At 38.0% G+C, this 13,816-nt stretch overlaps 3 protein-coding genes across 3 annotated transcripts; all 3 read left to right on the plus strand.

Moving 5' to 3' along the window:
* Positions 1 to 1,229: 1,229 nt before the first annotated feature.
* LOC18049697 (WD repeat and HMG-box DNA-binding protein 1) lies at positions 1,230 to 6,673 on the plus strand. The gene is made up of 12 exons (XM_024189953.1): positions 1,230 to 1,610; positions 1,886 to 2,988; positions 3,136 to 3,312; positions 3,440 to 3,553; positions 4,210 to 4,302; positions 4,617 to 4,751; positions 4,840 to 4,895; positions 5,011 to 5,113; positions 5,191 to 5,307; positions 5,522 to 5,648; positions 5,798 to 5,928; positions 6,043 to 6,673. Exons 1-12 carry the CDS (start codon positions 1,337 to 1,339, stop codon positions 6,499 to 6,501), a joined length of 2,889 nt encoding a protein of 962 aa, XP_024045721.1. The 5' UTR covers positions 1,230 to 1,336; the 3' UTR covers positions 6,502 to 6,673.
* Positions 6,674 to 7,964: 1,291 nt separating this feature from the next.
* Positions 7,965 to 9,861, plus strand: LOC112100354. The gene has a single exon (XM_024189589.1). The coding sequence runs from the start codon at positions 8,055 to 8,057 to the stop codon at positions 9,480 to 9,482; it is 1,428 nt and encodes a 475-aa protein (XP_024045357.1). The 5' UTR covers positions 7,965 to 8,054; the 3' UTR covers positions 9,483 to 9,861.
* A 2,217-nt stretch (positions 9,862 to 12,078) lies between these two features.
* LOC18049698 (basic leucine zipper 43) lies at positions 12,079 to 12,916 on the plus strand. Its single transcript, XM_024189578.1, has one exon. It carries the CDS (start codon positions 12,219 to 12,221, stop codon positions 12,891 to 12,893), a length of 675 nt encoding a protein of 224 aa, XP_024045346.1. The 5' UTR covers positions 12,079 to 12,218; the 3' UTR covers positions 12,894 to 12,916.
* Positions 12,917 to 13,816: the final 900 nt, after the last annotated feature.

Here is a 13,816-nt window from a genome sequence, read left to right on the forward strand (position 1 = left end):
CTTCAAGTTAGAAATTATAGATCTTCGGTACGTTTCCTAATTTGGGTCTCTGTCTTTCAACGTCCTATAAACATGAGGAAATTGAGACCAGCAATTTAGAACTCTCGTAAACCGCACTTATAAATTAACATTGTTAGATTTGTCATTGCTATAGGGCAAGTCAGGTCCACACGGCAAGGGAAATGGACTTAGAAAGAACATCGGAGGGGGAGAGCATGACAGTAACATTAATGCCCCGAGTTAGTAATAGGTGGATGAAGTCAATGAGTGGGGTTGTGTGGCTCAGAGTTGGGAATGGATACACCATAACATGATTACTACTACAACTTCTGGACATTTTACAAGACTTATGCTTGCAACTAAAAATTTGTTAATTCGTTTGATGGGCTAATCAATCATGTTAAACCAAGTCAACGGGTAAGTCTACAAAGCATGGAATCGGATAGCACCAAGTTAGCAAAGAAGGCAACCGCAGGTGGGTTCCATAACATTAACATTAATTGTCGAGACAAATCTTGGGATGGCGTACGTGGGACGTCTTGGGCTGGTCCAGAAAGAAGTTCAATTCTAATAAGATAAATTTTACCATGTTTCAATGATGTATTAAGACAAATATGTAGAATATTTGGTTAAACATTGCTGCAGTTGATCTTGTTGAAAAACCAGTTTGTTGATTTTATATTTTAATAAAATCAATAACATTTTAACAAAGAAAAGCCTGTTTTAAAATTTATAAAATCAAATTCAATCTACTTGAAAATTGAATTTTATCCATAATTCTAAAATAGGATACGATTTATTTTTCATGAAACTCTTATCTCACTTCAAAGGGTGGGTCAATCAGTTTTGCCATTCGTAATGAAAGTAAGAGACGAAGGTTCAATTTCACTCAAACACGGTTAATTTCAGGTGGACGAGTGCGACTGACAAATGAATGAAACAGCGTAAAGCCCATGAACTTGGCTATGGCCCAACGTATTGCCAAAGCCACCCTATTTAGAATGATACACCACCGTAGTGAATGAGAGAGAATCTCAGATTTCTTAAAAGGGACAGAAAGTTTCTCCCCTTGCTAATCCAAAAGGCCCAATCCTCGTAACCATCTTTTGGTCCAAGTACCCGAAGCAATTCCAATTTTTATTTAAAAAAAAAAGAACGAAAATATTTCCACTCCCGCGAAATCCACAGACGGTAGACACAAATTTCCCGCCAAAAAGCCAAAACCAGATCTAAACACCTGAATAAACAAAATGAGGACCAGCCACAACATCCCTAACAAACCAGTTCTTCGATTTCCGAAAGCCAAAATAATAATAATAAACCGGCCACAGCCACCATGAAAGTCCGGTCAGTGAAGCTAAGAGAAGCGCACAAGTGCGGCAACGCCGCCTCGTTCTGCTCCATCTTGTGGGACCAGCAGGCCCACCACTTGGTCACGGCCTCATCTTCCGAAACCACAATATCCATCCACGATCCTCTTCTCCCTTCAAATTTGCCCAAGATTCTTCGTCACCACCGAGATGGCGTCACCGCCTTGGCCCTCAGCCCCAACTCCACCTGTCTCGCCTCCGGATCCATCGATCACTCTGTCAAGCTCTACAAGTTTCCCGGTATCATTTTCTGACTGCTTTACTGATTTTATTTAATTTACTCACACACTTACCCTTCGATGGTTTATGTTGATCTAAGAATTGTTCGGTAGACTTCTGATGGATTGTAATGTAATTAAAAAAAAATTATTTAATTTCCGATAAAATTACTGAATAGTCGAACCTATAATGTCCAAATCTGTTTAGCTATACCCTAATTCTGTGCTTGAATTTATTCCCGCATAATCATCTTCCAGTGTGATTGTTCTTTGATTAATTTAAATTATTTTTCTCAGGTGGAGAATTTCAGACCAATATTACCAGATTTACTCTGCCAATTCGCGTCCTTGCGTTTAATAAGTCTGGAAGCATGTTGGCAGCTGCTGGGGATGATGAAGGAATTAAGCTTATTAATACAATTGATGGATCGATTGCGAGGGTACTCAAAGGACACAAAGGACCTGTTACTGGCTTAGCCTTTGACCCCAATAGTGAGTACTTGGCATCGATTGATTCAATAGGGACTGTCATATACTGGGAGCTCCAGTCTGGAAGAGAGTTACATAACCTTAAACGTGTTGCTCCTGACATTGGTTCAGATCTTTCCAGCATGAATGTACTTAGCTGGAGTCCTGATGGGGAGACCTTAGCTGTTCCAGGTTTGAAAAATGATGTGGTGATGTATGATAGAGACACAGCTGAAAAGTTGTTTTCACTGAGAGGAGATCACGTGCAGCCAATATGTTCCTTGTCTTGGTCACCTAATGGCAAATACATGGCCACTTCTAGTTTGGATCGGCAAGTTCTTATATGGGATGTTGGTAAGAAGCTGGACATTGATAGGCAGAAATTTGATGATAGAATATGTTGTATGGCGTGGAAGCCCATTGGCAATGCATTGGCTGTTATTGATGTGATGGGAAAATATGGTGTGTGGGAATCGGTTGTTCCTTCATCAATGAAATCTCCTACAGAAGATATTCCTAGTTCACGATCAAACTATAATGGGCTTCTACTGTTTGATGAGGAGGAGCAAGAGCCTAGTACATCTGGTAGTTTAAGTGATCTTGGAGAAGATAGTCATGGTGAATCAGAAATGCCTAGCAGAAAGAGATTAAGGAAACAGACTGTATTTGACGAAGATCTGGATGAGGAAGTTAACGACGAGTTGAACTTGTTTCCAAAAACTGAATCCAGGAAGAAGGCACATTCTACCCACAAGGAATACTCTGATAAGGGAAATGGATCAAGAAGCATGAGGACATCTACCAGGAAAAATATGCAGGAGGCTTTTCAGCCAGGAGCGACTCCTGTCCAGCCCGGAAAGAGGCGCTTCTTGTGCTACAATATGCTTGGAACTATAACTACTATGGAACATGATGGATATTCCCATATAGAGGTAATTGAGCTGTTTTTAATCATTAGTTTTCTCATTATTGTTTTCGTTTACCTTCTTGCTCTTTTTGTGGATTATTTCTCTAAGATAGATCATTACTTTGGATGGAAACCTGGGTCCATGCTTATAATTTATGTATTTTGGATCCAGATAGATTTTCATGATACTGGGAGAGGAGCTCGAGTCCCGTCGATGACTGATTATTTTGGATTCACTATGGCTTCATTAAATGAAAATGGAAGTGTTTTTGCAAATCCGTGCAAGGGTGAGAAGAACATGAGTACTCTCATGTATCGCCCATTTAGCAGCTGGGCGAATAACAGTGAGGTAAAATATTTGCATTTCCAATTGATTTGCTTTCATGGTTTAATTTTACCTGGTAATTTAGATATGGACATATTTGTCTCCAGGAAACTTATTTACATGCTGACTTTGATGCATATTGCAAACACAGTGGTCTATGCGGTTTGAAGGAGAAGAAGTGAAGGCTGTGGCACTTGGTACAGCTTGGGTGGCTGCAGTTACAAGTCTTAATTTTCTGCGCATCTTCACTGAGGGTGGTTTGCAGGTTTGCAGAATAAACATCACATAAAGTTTGTATAATATACTGAGTGACTTTTCAAGATATATGTTCATGACCTTCCACTTGTACCTTCAAAATTTCTGCTTCTGTCTCATGCCAAAGTATGTTTCAAAACTTCTGCTAATGTTTTAGAATTTCATGTATGTCAATAGTTGATGGGAAAACTTGAAAGTAAAGAAGAAGAAAAACTTTATTCCTGTGACATGGGCTTTTTGTTCATAAATTTTTCCATAACTATTTATAATATCTGTATTCCTTGTTGATAATCAATCCTGATGGCAAATTCTACAGATAAATAATTAGTTTGTAAACTTCAACATTTAGCACCTGAAGATTTCAGGCAAAAACCAAGTAGAAATAAAAAAATGAGTTGCTTGCAGCTGATAATGATATATCACCACTTGTTTGTTCCTGAAGCATAAAAATTCCCTTACACATTCACCCGTGATTCTGATGTTAAAGAAGCAAGTCGTGTACAAGCAACACTTAAATTTCATAATCTGTATTGTTGACTTGCTGATGGATAAATAATTTGTTATAATTCCGTTCTGTCACAGCCCGATCTTTAAATCTTCAGGTTATGTATGATTTAGTGGGCTATATGTGTGTTTATCTGTATTACTAAACTCCCATCATTGCAGAGGCATGTTCTATCCCTTGACGGGCCAGTAGTGACCACATCAGGCTTCCAAGACCAACTTGCAGTTGTCACTCATGTTTCTGATTGTGATCAGGTATCATTTTGATTGGTTTATGATTTTGCTTGTTATCTTATGGCTAACTCACTTTGGCAGCTATTCAGTCACATGTAAAGTAACATCATTAAATTGAAAGCTATTTGCTGCTAAAATCTTTCCAAATAAAATAAATCAGTAAACTCTCTGCTTTCTGCAAAATTGTTGCCTGGAAGAATGCAGTTCCGTTGGTTATTGATTTTGATTTCTTTCTTTCACAATTTTTTCTTTTTGCTAAAATGTAATAAGCTAAATTTCCTGTTTGCTGCAATGAAATAAACTAACTTTTGCATTTTTCCTTTTAAAACAAGCAGATGCTAGAGTTTAGAGTATTCAACATAGCTAAGGGGACTGAGCCCTTGAAAGGACGGCTTCCATTAACTCCTGGTTCACAACTAACATGGTTTGGGTTTAGTGAAGAAGGTCAATTGAGTTCATATGATTCTAAGGTATGATTTGCTCTATTCTCCTTAAAAGATGCCACCCTAAATATTTCATCATCAAATTGGATCTATAATTTGGTGGGCAAATCTGTAGGGCATTTTGAGGGTTTATACAAATCTATATGGAGGCAGCTGGCTCCCAATTTTCAGGTTCAAGATCTTTTCCATCTAAAATTGTAGATTGTTTCTACAAATTTTTTATGTTTGATTTTCTATAATTTTTATAAATTTTGTGCTTTGTATATAACAAAGTTCTATCATGCAGTGCTAGCAAAGACAAAAAGTCAGATGAAAACTACTGGATTGTTGGGTTGAACGCAAGCAAGTTGTTTTGCATTGTCTGTAAAAACCCTGACTTATTCCCGCAGGTAGAATAGCCTAATGCCTCCATGCTTTCTACTTTCCACAGCATCAGATATTTTTATAACTGTTTGTCCCCTTTCAGGTGATGCCCAAACCAGTCCTCACTCTACTAGATCTTTCATTTCCCCTAGCATCTTCTGACCTGGGAGCAGAAACCCTTGAAAATGAGTTTATGATGAACAACTTTCATCTTTCACAGGTTTATTTCTCCCATCCAATCCTTTATGCTTACCATACCACTGTTGTGCTTTTCAATTGTACGTGTCAACATGTTTGTTGTATTTGAGAAATAAGTGCCTGCATTATTTTTTATAATTGGTTTGCTTTTGCTCTTCATCACCCTTTTGGAAGGTTTAGAATTTTCCTGCAGCTGTGGTTCAGTTGCTCAGAAATTTAAATGTTTGTCCCTGCAGATTCCAAAAAGAATGGAAGAAGTGACAGATGCAGGTTTGGACACTAGTTCACTTGATGACGAGGCTTTCAATTTAGAAGCAGCTCAAGATAGATGCATCTTGAGGCTCATTGCATCTTGCTGTAATGGTAAGTTTCTACAATTAATTCATAAATGTTTATAATGGAAATGCAATCTAGTTTCCTGTCCTGTTCCCCTTCATATAACCTAAATTCTGAACAGAAAAAATTATTTCTTAAGTGGGTGGTCATATTTTTTTTGTCATGGTTATTTTCAGGTGACAAGCTTGTGAGGGCTACCGAACTTGTGAAACTTCTATCACTGGACAAATCAATGCAGGGAGCAATAAAGCTTGTTACAAAACTGAAGCTACCTAATTTGGCAGAAAGGTTTAACAGCATACTGGAGGTAACCGATCCTCAACATTCAAACAAGTTTAATCGGTTCTTAACCTGTAGTACGTCTTGAATTGTTTTGTCAATTTGAAGTATGGTTTGCTTACTCTCTGCTATTAAATAACAGGAAAGGTTGCTCAGCGAAACCAAGGAGACTCCAAATACTACCCTTCTGATCTCGAACAATAATGTGACGGCCAGAGGGGATGTTGATGTCAGCAAGGCCTCGACTTCAACTGAAAGAAGTGAAATGGTGGAACCTATTGTTCCGTCTGTAAAATTCTCTCTCCCGATATTCAAAAAGAAAGTCAAATCGCCAGAGGAAATTAAACTTGGTAACGAACCAACAATTCAAAACCAGAAGGCAAAAGTGGATAATAACAGGGAGGTAAAGGGTATAGAGGACAACAATGCAGGAGCTGTGACTAAGGTAGAGAAAACCAAGATACAATCACAACATCCACCTAATGTATTTTTCAAGTCATCAAACAATCAGGAGAATACGAACAAGGCTGGTGAAGTGAATCAGTCGCAACCTCAGCGCCCATCCCCATCTAATCCGTTTTTCAAGTCATCAATCAAATGATGTCTTCTGGGTTGTAAAAGAACAAGAGGGAAAGTTTAATGAAAGTGCATCTTTACTCTAAGAAGCACCCTAGAAAGAATCCACACGCCTTTTTTTTTTTTTATCAATGGCATCAACATTCGTAGAACAGATAGGATTTGGTTTACAAATGACGTAGTGCTAGAACAAGCTATGGTGGAATAGGTTTATGTAAATTATATATTTTAAGTTTGAATCTTCGGAAAGATAGGATATAAAATAATAATAATAATAATAACATGGATTTTGCTCACTCTTATTTTATTTTTTGAGTTTCATTTGCTCCTTAGGCACTAACAATTCTCAGTGTTTGGAATATGCTTAGATTATGTATTGCACTGTTTTAAGGAATAATTTAATATACATACACGTGACATGTCATTTGTGCCTTTATCTATTGCTATTACTAATATAAATAAATGTATACATGAACACGATGGAACAATGGTGGTGCCTTTTCCTATCCTTACCAAGACAAAAAACAGCAATAGGCAAGATTTGGGGAAATTTACGCGTGTAGCTATTTTTTATAAAATCATTTTTAAAATTAATTATGTTACAAAATTTCTTACCATATTAGTTATGTATATTTATTTTGAACCAAATTATCCTTAAAACAAACAAAACAAATCTAAATCTAGAAGTACAACATTGCCCACACCACTCCTCTCTTTTTTCACGGTTTTGCTAGCTTCGACGGCAACTTTCTTTGACAACGGCGGCTTCCGTCGACATCAAGCTTGTTTCATTTGACCCTTCAACCTAATTTTGTTAAAATTAGGTTGTGTCACTTATAACATATTAAGTATTCGTTAAAATGTCTAAGAAGATTATTTCAATTATTTTGTTTAGTGTGCCAAAAAGAAATCAAAGCATGCCAATCGGCCGTTAAGCTCTACTCACATGGGCATTTGGGCTCCGTTGTTGCCATTTTAGGGGCAATGGAAACTACCACCGCCCACAGGCAACGCTAACAGTAGCTCCATTGCCTGCAAGCAGCCAACGCAAGCTATGAAAGTGCAACAAATCAAGCTCTTTTGAAGGGTAATTTGGTTCAAAATGAATATAAGTGACTACTATAATAAGAAATTATGTAACATGATTAGTTTCAATAATAAATTTATAAAATTGGTTAGATAAGTGATCAAGAAAAATTCAACTGGCACTAAATCCTTATCCTTCGGTAAAAATACTCTAATGAAATGAAAATCTCGCTACTATCATACGAAAGTCAAAACCAAAATTGAGATATTAAAAATTTTTAAATTCTGATCAATTGGAACCCGCCTCGCACGAAAACACGGCTTGGAAAATTGAAACGACAACAGCAAAAAGATTGTCGGAAAGACAAAAAAGTCCAAAACCAAAATAGACACCCACTGGGTCCACTTCCCCATACAAGGGCATTTATGTACCTTCACCCCTAACAATCCTCCCCACTAAAAGCCACCAACCCCTCACCTCACCTGACGACCAAACAGTCAAAATATCGAAGCCAAAGAATTTCTGTTATTTTTTTTTCTCAAACGAAAAAAATGGCGCAAGTCTCCCCTTTCCTTCACCTCAATCACGACATAGACGACGAAACCCAAACACTTGATTCTCGTCCCTTCTGGTTCCTCCCAGTCTCTGACCTCTACTCCTCCGATCCCGATTTGCCCACGCCGGAGGACGTTCACCGCCAAGCCGATGCTTATTTTTATCCGGTATCGGACTCCGATTCGCCGACAGGGCGACACAGCCCGGATCTCTTCGACCACCGGGAGAACCAGGTCAATTTCGTCCTGGATCTGATCCAACAACGCGTCGAGCAGTCTCAGGTACTTAACGTTATAGATACTGATTCTGCTTTGGTCTCGGAGTCGGATCCTTTAAACGACTCCGGTTTTGGCGTTGTTGAAGGGAATTGCGAAATCGGTCATCTGGACCTGGATTTCGGTGAAGGGTTAGGGTTTTTTTCTCTAAACACCCGTGAAAATACTAACAACAATGCCAATCATAATCATAATAATAATAATGCAGATAACAGTCGTTATAACAATGCTCGCAACGTCCGTGATAGCATCGATAATCATTGTGGGTTTGTTGTTGAGGGTATTGATAATGATGACGTCGATGATTTCTTCGTTGAGAGGAGGGTCTCTAACGAGGTGGGGCCCACAGGTCTTCGGGTTATTGGGTTTGGGTCAGATTCTGATTCTGATGTTGAGAATGAAAATGTAAATGAAATTGCATTAGGGGGATTGAGTATTCACTCGGGTGATGAGTATGTCCATGAGGATGATCATGATGATGTGGCGGGCACCCCTCTTCGTTGGGATTCTCTTCAGCTGGAGGATAATAGAGAAACCAATGAGGATTTTGAGTGGGAGGAAGTTGATGATCGTGTTGACGAGAGGGACGTTTTAAGTATGTTTGTTGATGAGAATGATGATGGGAATTCCATTTCTCTTTCTGTTTCACCAATAATTGCTCCGGAGGATGTTGTGAGCGTGGAAAGAGTTGGAGGGTTGGGGAATGTGGAGTGGGAAGTTTTATTCAATGCTAATAATTTGGAGACAAACCCTGAGGTCGATCATAACGATGATGAACCTTATTTTGGCGATCATGATGATTTTATTCATACTGCAGAGTATGAGATGTTATTTGGTCAATTTGCAGAGAATGAGATGGCGTGGATGGGCCAGCCTCCAGCGTCTAGATCTGTTGTTGAAAATCTTACTGTGGTGGTTTTGACTCAAGAGGATGTGGACGGTAATAATGCAATCTGTGCAGTCTGTAAGGATGAGTTTGGCGTTGGGGAGAAAGCAAAGCGGTTGCCATGCTCTCATCGGTATCATGGAGAGTGCATTGTTCCATGGCTGAGAATCAGGAATACATGTCCAGTTTGTCGATATGAGATGCCTACTGATGATATTGATTATGAGAGGAGGAGGACTGAAAGAACAGGTCGTGTCCTGTGATGGTAAATTATGGTCACAAATGATTTTGAAGGTCATTTCTTTTGCCCTAGGTTGTTAAAATTGAAGATATTGCTGTTGTGAAGAGTTTATCTCTTTACATGAAGGTTATGAGACATTTTTTGGTAATTAAATATGTGATTTGGTGAGGGTATGAGAGTTTCGGTGACCGCATTGTACTCTTGTGATCTTTTTGAATCTAAATATGTTTCAGTGTATATACTGTGTGCCTTTTCTCCTTTTCTTGTGCACTAACAGTATCTGGAGCAACTGTAATATGTAATACATGCAGTATTTAAAGCATAGCTCCTTTTAGCTAGTCTTTTCTTGTATTCTATGTGCTACTTGTATTCTTTCTACTTAATATCTTGTATTCTTTGTACTTAATATTGTTGAAGTGGCTATATTGGGTATGGGGCTTATTGTTCTTGTTGGCAGGTTTAAGTTAAATACACGGTCCAACACATTTTGTCGAAGTTCAGTGTCAAATGTTATCAGTAACTCCTCTCTATAGTTCACTGTTGGTTTGTTGGAGGCGTCGATCTCTTCATCTACAAATCAGTCTCTTGTTCTTGGTGCATGCTTAATACTGATTTCTTACTTCTCACATTATGTACAATGCACAACAGTCATATGAATACAGCTATATGATTATGTTTTCAATAAGATTGTTTGAGGTGAAGATAGTCTTTATTTTATTTTGGAATTAAGATAGCTTCTCGTTTTGCTTTATTTTATTTATTTATTTGGTTTTGAGGCCGTTTCCTCTATGGTGCTTGTCTTAAACTTTTAGCTTTTGAAAAATTGTGTGTGTTTGTTCATCTTAGGATTTCAAGGATGTTATAATGTGGGCAAGTGTTAAGTATTTCCATCATAATCTGTCCTTGATATTTTGTTTTTAAAGATGAAGAGGTTTTCTTGACTACAAGAGAATAAAGGTTCTATGGCATTTGTTTCTTCAGGAAACTTCTATGCAGTCCAGTATCTCCCTCTAACTCCAAAGAGCAAAATCGACACAAGAAAGGAGTGGGAGCAAAATGAAACAAAAGTTTTTCTAATGATTTAATGGCTGTCAATAGTCTTGCTTCAATGCCCATTCTTATTCTGGTATAATCTTATTCTTGACTAACAAGTTATCACTTGGAGCTCATCACTTACCCCTTAGTTGCGGTAAGCCGTCTGAAATGAGAGAGGCCATTAGAGAGGTTTCCTTCAATAACCTCTTTGATCTTGGCTGCAGGCTGTGGCCGTGTCTTATTAGATTTACCACTTTGGTTTGCTTTTTTCAAAAAGCACTTTTGTGCAAGTCCTTTTTTTCATCCATTAATGATTTTTTTTTTTTTTCTGCAAACTCATTGAAAAGGAAAGACGTATCTGATCCCTTTGAAATTCTTAAGAGCAGCCGAAAGAGCAATGCAATAAGTGTTATTTGTTAAAAGCCAAATATATTCTTTTATACTGTCATTCATTAATAACTCTAGGCTATGGAATATTAGAAATTAGAAATACGTCCAATTTCATGTCACCGCCACCTTTTTGACACCAAATTTTACAAATTCTATGTTTTGATTTAAATTGAAAAGAATATATTCTGTGTGTGCGTGAGTGAGAGAGAGAGAGAGAGAGAGAGGGAGCTCATTCATTTTGCAACTTTGATACTAGAAACTTAAGAGTGAATGTTTGATGAAGATTAAATCAATCCATTTCACACCAGCATAATTTGTCACACAATGGCTTATTGAGAAGTTATAACCGTGATTAATTTCATAAATGAGGCAATTGACCGTATTTTAGAAGTGTTTTAGGTTACAGATTCAAGTGATGATGCAATTGAATTACTAAACTAATCTATATGATTTAAAGAACGAGGACAAAACCTAACTCAAGGGGGTCTTAAATGACTATTGTCTGTGGGAAATCTGTTTCCCTCTGTTGATTCATCATAGTCTGTTCCATTGCAAGTCTCACCATTCTCATTTTGTGATTCTGTAATGAGAATTATATACATTAACAATCATGGCAAAACGCAAAATATTGTTGTTAAAATGTGACATGAGCCATGATTCTTTGCTTGAAGTTGTGAACTGCCTAAGACGTCTTAGCTTAATTTTTAAACAAGTTTTTTGTTTTAGTGTTGTAATTACGTTATCCTTTTGATCTTACCACGTTTAGCATTAGAATGTCGAATCTTTATTCGACTGTTTTTACTGCGTTTATAAGTGCATTGCTCTGTCAAAAATGCATATTTACTGCTGCCATCTAATTAAAGTGCATTCTACGGAATGCAAAAGTTAGATTTGCACTACAACTTTAATTATCTCTTTAACTAGTTTAATGCTAGACATTTGTCTTTAACAACTCTAACTCATGCATATTATTCGCTCACGCAATGGAGTAAAATTTTGTCACGTATACATAGTATTCGAAGACTGATTACACTTCATGCGATACACGGAAGAATTTTTCAAATAAAAGTAATATCTTTCTTATGCGTTAATTTATTGGCATGATATTGGTTTGTTAAAAGCAGTAATGTATGTCGCTGTCGTCTCTGTATTAATTGGTTTAAGTATGCCATGAGAGTTGCTGCTAGCCAGCATTGCATTGAAAATGTCTTTAAATTCATGATGTATTGATGCCCAACAAATGTATAAATAAATTAGAAGAGCATCAAATAAATACTTAGCATGATAAGAAACTCTTTGAAACTTCTTATCAACTCATTGCGCTCCTCTCTTGATGCTGTCTCTTTCCCTCTTGTTCTCTATTTCATCAAGTGATCAAGTGAATATTCAAGCCATGGGGACATACGAAATCAAGGATCCGAATCTTGTGCCTCTCTGTCACGCCCACAAAACTCATGCCTTTTCAACTCACTTTTCAAATTTGCAGCACATGGAATTGGCAAGTAATTGCACTGTAACCCAAGCAAATCCTGCACAAAATCCAGAATGGAGCTCAAATTTCTCCGGCAGATTCTTATCCAACTCTCAGTTTCATGTTCCAGTTCATATATTCTCACCAAATACATCGGTATCTCCCAGAAGTGGCTCTGCTTTAGATGAGGCAAGAGAGACTCCGGCGAGCATTATCAATGAGAAGAGGCTCAAAAGAGTGATATCCAACAGGGAATCTGCTCGAAGATCGCGGATGCGTAAGAAGAAGCTAATTGAAGAGCTTCAGGCCCAGGTTAACCATGTACAAACTGTGAATCATCAGCTATCAGAAAAGCTCATCAGCTTGTTAGAAAGCAACCACCAGATCGTCCAAGAGAATTCCCAACTCAAGGAAAAAGTTTCATCCCTTCAATTGGTTATTTCCGATCTGTTAGCACCTCTGAGAGGTTTGGAAGAAGTTAATGGCAATATGAATCGCCCGAGAGCTGAAGCTTCAAGTCTATCCATCCATCAGTAGAGCTCTGTGGTAGAAAAACTGGCCGGAAATAGATCACACGGGTATATATAGAGAGCAAACTAGAAAATAAAAAGCCTTGTTTAACAGATTACAGAGTTTATTAAGCTCAGGTGTTCTGTAAATATAACAACTTATAAAGATTATAGCCATCTTGTGAATATTAATACACCTATTATTAACTCTGCTTGCATTCACCTCATCTCGCTGCATATTTATCTTAAATTTTGCAGTCAATTAGTTTGCAGGTTGGTGCAACAAATGGGTTCTGGTAGCCGAGCTAGTGGTTGTGGTTCATAATATGGAAGCTGCTAAAAGAAGCAAAGACGGATTATGAAAATGCCAAGATTACTAAACTTAGTTAACTTTAATGTTTAAGAAGATGCTCGGTTTACTTGATTCGCAAATGTCGATGCTTACTATAAATGCATAGACAATGGAAGTACTGTTGAGTAGTAATAAGTACTAGCTAGACATCTCTCCATTTCCTACCCGGGGACAAATCTCCCCGGTTGAATGCTACGAGCAAATTCCTGGTAGTATATCCTTTGTGGAGTATGTGCCGACCAGAAACGAATACCGACCAAAAATTTCTATCGACCAGGTACTTGTCACCCAGAGAGAAGGCACGATCTCACAACCATGCGACAGTTTCGCCATGCCCCAAACCGCTGGGGAGAACACGATGCCCCACGTTCACCCACGTTCGGTCGTTGAAGGCCCATTAACGCCCTTGATCACCTGAGTATAACGGGCATGGAAAATACTCTGAGAAAGTGGGATGATCACCTATAAAAGCTGAGAAATCGATGGAAAGAGGGGTACACAAAATGGGTGGAAGTGGAAGCTCTAAGCCAAATCACGGAAAAGAAAATGACCGGTTTTGTCTAGAAGAACATCATTTGCAGATACGAAATCCCCTATGC

The sequence above is a fragment of the Citrus clementina genome, unplaced genomic scaffold (assembly GCF_000493195.1).
Source record: "Citrus clementina cultivar Clemenules unplaced genomic scaffold, Citrus_clementina_v1.0 scaffold_3, whole genome shotgun sequence".
NCBI lineage: Eukaryota > Viridiplantae > Streptophyta > Magnoliopsida > Sapindales > Rutaceae > Citrus > Citrus x clementina.

What these genes read in the sequence shown, in the direction of transcription:
- LOC18049697 (XM_024189953.1), top strand. Translation starts at nt 1,337, where the DNA reads ATGAAAGTCCGGTCAGTGAAGCTAAGAGAAGCGCACAAGTGCGGCAAC. An exon ending in TCACTGAGGGTGGTTTGCAG is followed by an intron (nt 3,554 to 4,209) that starts GTTTGCAGAATA and finishes CCATCATTGCAG; the next exon opens with AGGCATGTTCTATCCCTTGA. An exon ending in GGTTTAACAGCATACTGGAG is followed by an intron (nt 5,929 to 6,042) that starts GTAACCGATCCT and finishes ATTAAATAACAG; the next exon opens with GAAAGGTTGCTCAGCGAAAC.
- LOC112100354 (XM_024189589.1), top strand. Translation starts at nt 8,055, where the DNA reads ATGGCGCAAGTCTCCCCTTTCCTTCACCTCAATCACGACATAGACGAC.
- LOC18049698 (XM_024189578.1), top strand. Translation starts at nt 12,219, where the DNA reads ATGCTGTCTCTTTCCCTCTTGTTCTCTATTTCATCAAGTGATCAAGTG.